The sequence below is a fragment of the Stigmatopora argus genome, chromosome 1, assembly GCF_051989625.1.
Source record: "Stigmatopora argus isolate UIUO_Sarg chromosome 1, RoL_Sarg_1.0, whole genome shotgun sequence".
NCBI lineage: Eukaryota > Metazoa > Chordata > Actinopteri > Syngnathiformes > Syngnathidae > Stigmatopora > Stigmatopora argus.
Genome location: NC_135387.1, coordinates 2,099,130 through 2,110,054, shown reverse-complemented (window position 1 = coordinate 2,110,054; position 10,925 = coordinate 2,099,130). Strand labels below are relative to the sequence as shown.

Sequence of the window (10,925 nt, the reverse complement as noted above, 5' to 3'; positions counted from 1 at the left end):
GTTACAGATGTGGACTTAGCAACCATGCCGCTCATGAATGCAGGTATAAAGTAGAGACATGTCACAAGTGTTCAAAAGTAGGACACGTAGCAAGGATGTGTAAAACTAAAAATTGGCAAGGACACACACAGTATGTAAAGGAAAATAAAAATGAGACAACAGGAAATGTTGATGATGAACTGTGTGAGTCATATCACTTGAATGCCGTGTATCCCACAAATGCTGTCGGGAATTGGAAGAAGGAAATGACAGTACAGGTCATATTAGAAGGAACTCCTCTAGAGATGCAACTGGACACAGGAGCTGCTGTAACACTTGTTTCTGAAATAGTGTATAAGAAGCATCTCTCTCATCTGCCATTGGAAGTAAGTAAAGTGCAGCTGTCAACTTTTTCCGGAGAGAACATTCCTTTGATGGGACAAGTAATGGCCAAGGTAAAATATGGAACCAGAGTGGTGATCTACCACTAGTGATTGTAAAAGGTGACAGACCAGCCCTACTTGGCCGTAACTGGCTCAAAAACTTCAAACTGGACTGGGCAAGCATCTTCTCAGTTATACCAGCAAGGGGCTGTAACAACACAGATGTGGATACAGTGTTGCAGAGACACAAAGCAGTGTTTGCTGAGGGGTTAGGCACTATTCGGGATTTTAAGGCCAACATTACAGTAAAGCCAAATACCAAACCAATCTTCAGGAAGGCCAGACCAGTGCCGTATGCATTAAAGAATGCAGTTGAGACTGAGTTAAATCGCCTAGAAAAAGCTGGCATTATCTCAAAGAAAGAACATAGTCAGTGGGCCGCGCCCATAGTAGTGGTACCCAAAGCAGACAAGTCAATTCGTATCTGCGGAGACTATAAGGTCACAGTAAATCAAAGTGTGGAAGAGGAGACCTATCCACTACCAAACGTTGAAGACCTTTTTGCCACCCTAGCTGGAGGCACTCTTTTCAGCAAGTTAGACTTGTCACATGCTTACCAACAGCTGGAGTTAGAAAAAGACTCAGAAAAGTATTTGACAATAAATACTCACAAAGGACTGTATTTGTATCATAGACTTTCATACAGTGTCCAGTGCTCCTTCTGTGTTTCAGAATGTGATGGACCAGATCCTCCAAGGCTTGGAGCACGTGGCATGTTTTTTAGACGACATTTTGGTCACAGGAAAAACAAGAGCTGAACACCTGAGGAATCTGGAGGAGGTACTGAGCCGCCTGGAGAGCTACGGGGTAAGAGTGAAAAGAGCAAAATGTGACTTCATGCAGGAGAAAGTAGAATACCTGGGGCATCTGATAGATAAGGAGGGACTGCACCCCGCTGAGACAAAAGTTGCAGCCATCGTTAATGCACCCCAGCCTACAAACGTCACAGAGCTACGGTCTTTTCTAGGACTATTAAACTATTATGGTCGGTTCATGAAAGACCTGTCGACGGTGCTGCAGCCGCTACATCAACTACTGAAGAAGGAAGTTGATTGGAAATGGACTACTAAATGTGCAGCAGCATTCAAAGATGCAAAAGAAGTTAGTAAAAAGCTCAGTAGTAGTGCACTATGACACCAAGAAACCCCTGAGATTAGCTTCAGATGCATCCCCTTATGGAATCGGGGCTGTCATGTCTCACATAATGGAAAATGGAGATGAGAAACCGATCGCATTTGCATCGCGTACATTGACAGAGGCAGAAAGCAAATACAGTCAGATAGAGAAAGAGGCTTTGGCCATAATTTTTGGCGTGACCAAATTTCATAAATATTTATATGGCCGCAAGTTCAGTTTAATAACTGACCACAAGCCCCTTCTTGCTATTTTGGGACCCAAGTCTGAAATTCCCACTTTAGCTGCTCTGCGAATGCAGTGCTGGGCGCTGAGACTGATGGCTTATGACTACAGTATAGAGTACAGAACGTCAGCAGAAAATGCCAACGCAGATGCGTTATCTAGACTGCCGGGGAAGGAAAAGGATAACAGCGGAGGAAAACAGCATCTTCTATTTCTCAGTAGTGGATGAGCTTCCCGTGAAGCTACAGAGATCGCACAGAGCACTCTCAAGGACCCAGTCCTATGCAAAGTACTGGAGCTGACTCGGTCTGGATGGCCAAGTCAAAACAAGGACGAGAGACTGAAACCATACTTTTTCAGGAAAAATGAACTGTCTGTGGAACAAGGTTGCATATTGTGGGGAATTCGAGTTATCATTCCACCAGCACACCGAGAGCGACTACTGCATGATCTTCACCAAGGACACCCTGGAGGATGCAGGATGAAGGCCTTGGCCAGGAGCTACTTGTGGTGGCCGCAGTTGGACAGTGAAATAGAACATACAGTACAACAATGTGAAGCCTGTCAGAGTGTGAGGAAACTACCTGCAGCCGCACCTCTACACTTCTGGAAATGGCCGACTAGAGTTTGGCAGCGAATACATATTGACTTTGCAGAGAAAGACCAACACCACTTTTTAGTACTAGTGGACAGTCATTCAAAATGGCTTGAGGTCATCGCCATGGCAACAACCACAGCAGCCAAAATGATTGAGGTGTTGCGGAACATTTTTTCTTCCTACGGGCTTCCTGAGGAGATTGTTTCTGACAACGGACCTCAATTCACTTCGCAGGAGTACAAGACATTCCTGCTGAGCAACGAAATAAAACAAACTTTGGTACCAGCTTACCATCCCGCTTCCAATGGAGCTGCAGAGCGAGCAGTTCAGACAGTGAAAGCATCACTGCTGAAACAAGTACTCGAGGAGAAGAAACAAAAGGTCACAATAACTATGCAGCACAGGCTAGCTAACTTCCTGATGGCATACAGGAGTACACCGCACACTGTCACGGGATGTACACCAGCTGAACTGTTTCTAAAACGTAAAATCAGGACCAGGTTCAGCTTACTGAAACCAGATCTCGCTCGAGTGGTGGATGCAAAACAACGGAAGCAGAAACACTATCATGATAAAACCGCCTCCAAGCTGAGGCATCTGTCTGAGGGTGACTCAGTCCTGATCCGGAATTTCCGTGGAAGAAAGGAGGTGGACAAAAGGAACAGTGGAAAAGAGACTCGGACCAGTCACCTACCTGGGGTGAGCCGATGTTCGATCCACATTGATCATCTTCTGTACAACCAACCGTCCAGACCAGAGACATTGGAGTTCCCGGATGAGCAGCTGGACATCACAAAAAACTACCCTGTGGTGGTTCACGCAGATGTGGGGGGGGAAGGCACATCTGGAGCAGTAGGTGGTAGCCCGTACTTACCTGAAGAGACACATGTAACATCTTCACCAGGCTCAGTGGCCTGTGACAAGGCAGTTACACCTTACAACCGAGCAGTCAGTTCCCCAGAGGTGTTTGGGCGCAGGTACCCAGTGAGAGATAGAGCACCTCCGAAGCGACTGAATTTGTGATTGGTCAGTTGTGAGGAACGCCTTTCCTAAAATAAAAGAGTTCCTGTTCATACAAAAATGTGAAAGAGTTCCTGAGATTGGAATGTCAAAGACTGAAATATTGAGTCTAATAGTTGTTAGTGTGACATACTAGAGTGTTTGATCTATTAGTGTGACATACTAGTGTTTGATTTATTAATGATTGAATGTTGGGAATGCACAACGAGTTTGGATTGAATGTGTGTATCGGTGTTCGATTGTTGATCCTTGGATCCACATGGCAAGTGTGGGGCATGTTAAAGAAGATCGGTATTCGATTATTGATGTCTTAGCAAATAGCTTGAGGCACGGGCGGTGTGTTGAATCATTACAGTAAAAGTTGGATTGAAGTAACAACAACATCTCACTGTTCTGATTATTTCCCCCTGTGTGTCAAGATCGAATGCAGGGTGTAACATTTTGGAGGCACCGCTGGGATAGCTGTTCAGATGTCCAGTGTCCAAGACCTGCTCACTGAATTCTGAGCCAGCTAAATCCCCCCAAACACTACAAACCAGGCAGATGGCAGTGAGAGGAGGTGTTGCTGTTTAAGAAGCACTGGAAGTTGGCGGTTGAGTACTTGTCATCTGAGGCCTACGAGATCATCAGAGGGACAGTAAAGACGTGCCAGTTCAGAGTTCACTCCTGTACAGTCAACAGAGCTCCTAGATCATCAACAAAATGGAACAGTTACTCGAAGAGGTGGTAGGAACATTGAACAACCTGACGGAAAATAACCTACTGGAAATATGTGATTTTCTTAACATATTAAGAAGTGTTAAACGGAAATCGCGTCTATCATTAGTGGCTCACATTGTAAAGTACCTAGAAAGAGAAGAACTAGAGGAAGTAGAGGATGAAGGCATGTCTGAATTGTTGAAACTGAAGGATAAAATATCAGATATGAAGCATGAAGTCAAAAGAGATGAAAACGAAAAGCAAGGATCAAGATTGGAAGAGACTCCAATAACTTTGCCCCAGCTACCAGATGCTGGGGACCCTCAAGGGGGTGTGTCTCCCCAGCCCCAGCCAAGCTCATACTGGCGCAAGGACTTCAAAATTGCCGGCCAAATAGGTGAACCAGTCCAGAGGGACAAGCTGACATTCTCCAGCCTTGTTCATCAAATTGAAAATGGACTGAATAGGGGTTACCGAGATGTGGAAATTATTGATGCAGTTATCAGAGCTATCTCCCCCAGTTTGCAGCTACGTAATTATTTGGAATGGAAACCTAACCTCACTTCCCACACTCAAACGCATCCTACGCGCTCATTTTCAGGAAAGGAGTGCTACCGACCTCTATAAGCAGTTAGCTTCAGAAGTGCAGCAGATCAAAGAGACTCATCAAAGTTTCTTAATGCAAGTCTTGGGTCTTAGGCAGAAGGTACTGTTTGCATCTCGAGAATCAGAATCAGGACTCCAGTATGACCCAAGTTTAGTCCAGCGTATGTGCTTGCACACAATACTCACTGGTCTCCAGAGTGACAGTGTGAGGGTAGATATGCAGCCTCTCTTGCTGGAATGTAAGACTTCAGATGAGCTTTTGCTAGAGCGGTTAAATGTAGCCTGTGCTAATGAAACAGAAAGGAGAAATAAAAAGAAGTTTAGTACCCCACAGGCAGCGACACGTTAGCAAGGTGCAGTCAGAAGAACTACGACCTACCAATTGCCCTGTAGAAGAAAAAACAAAAGTGTCCCCTGAGGTACGAGCGGAGTTGACTGAACTTAAGGCAAGTGTTGCTTCTCTTAAAGATCTCAGTGCAGAGATAGCTCAGATCAGAGAGACACTACAGCAGGCTATGTTTCAGCCTCAGTCCTACCTCCCACCTTCAGTTAGAAGACCAGTTAGGGAGCCCCAGCCGCCTTTTGCAAAACAAAATTACTACAGCAAGCCCCCAGCACCCCCCTGGAACACTAGCCGCCCTGCTTATGTCCCAAGAAGGTGTTTTGCTTGTCAGCAGGGAGGGCGAGATGTGAAGTGCACACATTGTTATCGGTGTGGGAGTGGAGAACATTTCCAAGCTGGATGTAAAATCCGAGGAGGCAGACCACTAAAAGAAGAGACTATAGCAGAGCTAACTCAGGAAAGGGAAGGTGTGGTTCGTGTGCTTTGTGGCACACCCAGTCCACTGGCCATCGTCAATCCTCCCAGCATGCAATAGCAGCAGGTGGGAACTCAGCAACACCTGATGGTGGAACCTGCCGATTCAAAGGCAAAGATCAGACGACTTAGACAAGAGCTAGAAGAGAGGAATGAACAACTGCTGGACAACAGACACCAGCAGGAAAACATGGAGGAAGAAATAAAGAGGCTCCAGCAGGAGAATTTGAAGCTGCTCGTAGACGCCCGTGCAGCCCGCGCCTATCGCGATGAACTGGATGCGCTGAGAGAACGCGCAATCAAAGCTGACAAGCTGGAGTTATACAAGGCCAAAGTGGAGAAAGGGAGACAAGGGATGGAGGAGGCGTACACCATTGCCACCGTGAGTGTACGAAAAGCTGCAGAACGAGGTAAAAAGCACTATGACACCAAAGTGAGGAGCTCCGTGCTACAACCAGGAGAGCGCATCCTGATAAAAAACCTGACACCAGAAGGAGGAAAAATTGACAAGAGTATGGCGAGAAATAAACAGCAGCCGGTATCTCATCTTCAAGAGACAGACCAAGACAGTGGTTACGAAGATGACTTTCACTACGAGCCCCTCCAGGTGCTAAATGAGAGAGATGCCCAAGGGATGGAGTCTAAGCACAGGCCACTGCCAGCGAATCAGAGACTCGAAATGAAGGGCCCTGCTTCGGGACCAGTACAAGCAGAAGATGACTATCAGCTGGAGGACCTGCCTGGTGAGGGAACAAATCTGGCTGTTGAAGATCCTCGTGATGATCATTTATCAGAGACCTCTCCGCCAACCACTGTGAATGAACCTGAGGCGTTGACTTATGAACGGCCAAGAAGGGAGAGACATCCACCACGACGAACGACCTATGATCAGCTTGGTGTCCCCTCCTGTTATAGTACTCAGTCACCACATCAGCTGCTACCTGCTTACCCTGCACCAGGAGTGGTTCCTTGGTTAGTACACCTGCAGCCATATTACATTCAACCACCCTTTATGTATGGACTCCAACAGGCTTGAGCCTACAAGGGTGACATGTATTATGCGAACATGGACTGTTACGGACTGTGATTACAGTTTCCATCCAGTGAACGTGGACCGTACGAGTTGTGGATTATATTTGAACTGTGGCCCTTGCCGCCTGGAGTTTTCATGAGTATCAGCTTACAGAAGAGGATGTGAAATGACAAGTTCGCTAGACTGTTCAGCATTACAACCAACAAGGGGAAGATATTTGGAATATACTGATGTCGGGACGACATTTGTTTTTGTGGGGGAGAGTGTGACATACTAGAGTGTTTGATCTATTAGTGTGACATACTAGTGTTTGATTTATTAATGATTGAATGTTGAGAATGCACAACGAGTTTGGATTGAATGTGTGTATCGGTGTTCGATTGTTGATCCTTGGATCCACATGGCAAGTGTGGGGCATGTTAAAGAAGATCGGTATTCGATTATTGATGTCTTAGCAAATAGCTTGAGGCACGGGCGGTGTGTTGAATCATTACAGTAAAAGTTGGATTGAAGTAACAACATCTCACTTCTGATTATTTCCCCGTGTGTCAAGATCGAATGCAGGGTGTAACATTAGCAGTAATAATTTAGTTACAAATTGAGAAGTAAAGTTATAAAAAGTTAATGAGGCAAAGATAATTTTTGAAGTTGAGTGTTAAGTCTTAATAGGAACTTCATAGTTAAAGGGGGAGGAGTGTAATATATTGATACTAGAAATAATAATTGCCTCAGGTTATACAAGTGTGTTTAACCACGCCACCTAGTGACCGTTGTGTAATACAGCGTGACCCGGATGGAGTGGTGTTCGTTCTGAGTGTTGCAATAAAGAGCTACACATGTGTGAACCCAGGCTCCGCCGTCTATTGCTGTTATGGTTATATTAACAGTTATATAAAGTGCAAAGTTATCACACTGCTTGTCCACTATGTCATGAGTGTCAATGCCAAATTTAATAATCTCCTCAGCATTCACACCTGACATCTAGTTATACTAACTAGTCGCATCGAACAGGGGAGAAATGCCTAATTGGTCCCAATTTTGGGTTAATTTTGAGATTTTCACTTTGGGTGTATGCACTTTTGTTGGCACGGCTTGCCTTAACGAATGGGAGGCCAGCGGAGTGTTGGGATATCCTCAATAGAAAAACACGTCTACCACAACAATTTCAAAATACAATACGGGATACAAGTGTATTTATGTCTCAGGGCCGTTTGGTTTCGGTTGAAGTTATGTAACTTTGATTTGGATTTTGTATTACAAAGGGTTTCCCATCGAGACTCTGTTACCTGTATTTCCTATGTAGAAGCATTCGTAAGTAGAGGCACAACTGTATGGTTATCCATGAATAACCTTACAGTTCTTTAAAAAAAGAAAGTGGCAAAATTGTAAGGCACACTGTTACTTCCTGATATACAGCATATTATTTACAGGATTCCTAAAAATAAATAAAAGGTCAAACAAAAAACAATTAAACCTGTTGAGAAAAAAATACTGTTTCTTTACAATTTTTCACCCCATAACAGGGTACCCGGACATTTCGTCGACGGACACTCCGTCGTCGGACACTTCGTCCCCGGACGGTTCGTCGAACGGACGCTTTGTCCCCGGACAGTTCGTCGACTGGACACTTTGTCGCCAGACAGTTCGCCTAACCTTAACCACTATTAAAGAAGACAAAGGAAATTCACATATTCTTTATTAAAGAAAATAAAACTGCAAAAACTCGCTCGACAACACAAACACATTAAAATTTGGGCGTGTGCAAGTACTAAATGTGCTCATCTCTAAACACACTACACGAAATGGTTCCTACGTTGAGCGCTCCACGTTTATTTTATTATTTTTTTTATGAAAAAGACAGTTGGCACATGGATGAGCTAATATTGAAAATGCTAAAACTAACCTAATGTATAATTTTTGTTGTCAACTTTCCATCATATAAGGACTTGAGATTGTATGTTATTTATGTCAACAACACAAGCTGGCCTTATCTGTGGTTTGAGGGTCAAGTTTAAAAGATTATTAGCATCTAAAGAGCGGGTATGTCATTCTTGATAATTGTTTAATTCCTCCAAATCACTGAGGTACAGACTGCTCTTCATTGTGCTCCCTGTTCCGCCTTCAGTCAATCCTATAAAGCAAAAGAAAACAGCACATCTTTAGATTCTTTGTATGGCACTCATTTAACTCATTAGTTGTCATTGACGTCCAAGCCATTTTGAGTAGTCATACCTCTACCTACGAATGCCTCTAGGTACGAATGTTTCAGGCTATGAAATTTTTATATGCAAATGATTGACTCGAGATACAAAAAAGATCCACGTTACGAAAACCCCAAAAAGTAAATGCATTTCCTTATCTGTTATTTTATTTTGAAAGCATTGCCGCAGATGCATATACCGTATTTACTCGCATATAGGCCGCTTTTGTCGGACAAAAAAAAACTAAATCGAGGGTACGGCTTTCACGCGCATAAAAACACGACATGCACGAAACTGAAAGTTGACGACACCATGACACAATGACATCATGATGAAAGACAATGCGGCCGATAGTCATTTAATTCAAAAAAGATGAAAGATAAACAGATAAAACGCTAAACAAAATTTGTTTTGGCATCTATAAATGAACTTGAAGGAAAAAAACGTATGTATCTTGCATCAAAAGGGAAAAAACTCACATTCCCCTCGCTGCTCGCTCGAGGCACGGCCATTTTAGCTAGGTCAGGGTGCGGCCATCTTAGCTAGGTCAGGGCGCGGCCATCTTAGCTATGTCAGGGAGCGGCCATCTTAGCTAGGTCAGGGCGCGGCCATCTTACCTAGGGCGCCGCCGTCTAAGCCTAGTTAAACCTGCTCTGACTTTCTACCAATGCGGAGTGAAAAAGCCAACGACGTGTATGGGCAAGGCACTCACCTGATCTGGGAACTTTCCCCAGGGACGTGTCTTTTCCTGTGGAGGAGTCCCACACGCTAGTGCTGACTGAATCCTGGCTTTTCATCATTGTTCCAGGAAGTTGATTTGTTTTTTCTTGTCTGTCATCAAATAAGGACGATGCATCTTCGCTGCTCTCATCCAAACCTGAAGACTGTCCAAATATTCAAATTTGAAATACTAATACATTAAATAAAAAAAATAATAAACATTGCTGTTCCGTCTGTCTTACCAAGATTTCATGTACCTCATCTTTTATCTCAGGTAAGATGCTCACTCCCCCTACTGGTTTCTTTGAGGATGTATTTCCAACCTGCGACTCAATTTTTCTTCCAAGGTCACTGACTTTGTTTTCTAAAAAGGACAAACAACAACAGAATAGTTAGCATTCCTGGGTCAACTACATATTTTACTTAGTACAGTAATACCTTGACATACGAGTGTCCCAACACACGCAAAATTTTAGATATGGGTAAAGTTCTGAGCAAATTTTTGCTTTCATTTACGAGACAAATTTGAGATACGACCATACCAGATGGTTCCTGATGCAGCGGTCTGGGTGGCCGAGTATGCGAGAGGCTGTCTATGAGAACAGCATCACTCTGTGTTTCTCGCCGCATCTCCCTCGCATAAAGATATCTACGAGCACCGGGCCGGGCCGTACAGGTTGCATTTTTTACTCGAGATTGTGTGACCGAGTCAATAATCTGCGACAAAGACAGCGGAATCTACATGGACTTGAAAGCGAAGCTAGCATCTGAAAAAGACACCAATGAAACCCTTCAAAACGAGTCATGGCTGGTTCGATCATTTTAAAAAACGAACACTCGGTTCTGAGGCATGGAGAAGCCTGGAAGTTCCGACTCGAATGCCGGGAAGGAATACATTAACACCTTTGCCTTGGTTATCGCAAAGACGTTTTAAATTTAGTGTAAAGTCAGATTATAACTTGTTTTTAAGTGTGTATAGTAATCTAAGTTCATATAAGTTAAATTTAAAGTTTATGTTACGAGCGTGTTGCCGTCAAGTCACTCTCCAGTCCTTTTTTCTCTCCCTTCTCCGAGCACTCCGCGCTACCGTCTGTTTGTACTGAATAATATCACATTTTATATTGAAGATCGTAACGATGTGCTAAAAAAAAACTGGTACCTATATTTACGAATATTTCTATATGCAAAATTTTGTCCCAAGATATGAAGGAAATCTGAGTAAAAAACGTCAAACATCTCCCGAAATGTAAATAATTGCTGTAGGCGGGTGGACACGAGAGCCAGTCTGTGCAGGATAGTGTGGCCAGCGGCAGAGATTGGGCACGACCATTTGACCAAAAGCACTTGTTCCGGCACCATGGCGGAGCAGCTTTGGCCAGTGGTAAGTCCCTGATTTGTGTGTTTTCTTTGAGGTCGAAGGAAGGTGTCTCCATGATGCCGGAACAGAGGT

At 44.0% G+C, this 10,925-nt stretch overlaps 1 protein-coding gene across 7 annotated transcripts in view; it reads right to left on the bottom strand.

Annotated features, from left to right (window-relative positions):
• Nucleotides 1–8,233: 8,233 nt before the first annotated feature.
• Nucleotides 8,234–10,925, bottom strand: part of dzip1 (DAZ interacting zinc finger protein 1) — a 42,934-nt gene continuing 40,242 nt past the window's right edge. For 6 of the 7 annotated variants that reach the window (XM_077595890.1, XM_077595618.1, XM_077595448.1 and 3 more), the window contains 3 exons: nucleotides 9,718–9,839; nucleotides 9,468–9,639; nucleotides 8,234–8,685 (listed from right to left, as the gene is read on the bottom strand). In XM_077595890.1, the coding sequence (XP_077452016.1) occupies nucleotides 8,600–8,685; nucleotides 9,468–9,639; nucleotides 9,718–9,839 (380 nt within the window). In that variant the 3' untranslated portion in view covers nucleotides 8,234–8,599. The remainder of the gene's footprint in view (nucleotides 8,686–9,467; nucleotides 9,640–9,717; nucleotides 9,840–10,925) is intronic. The other variant, XM_077595798.1, reaches the window with a different exon arrangement.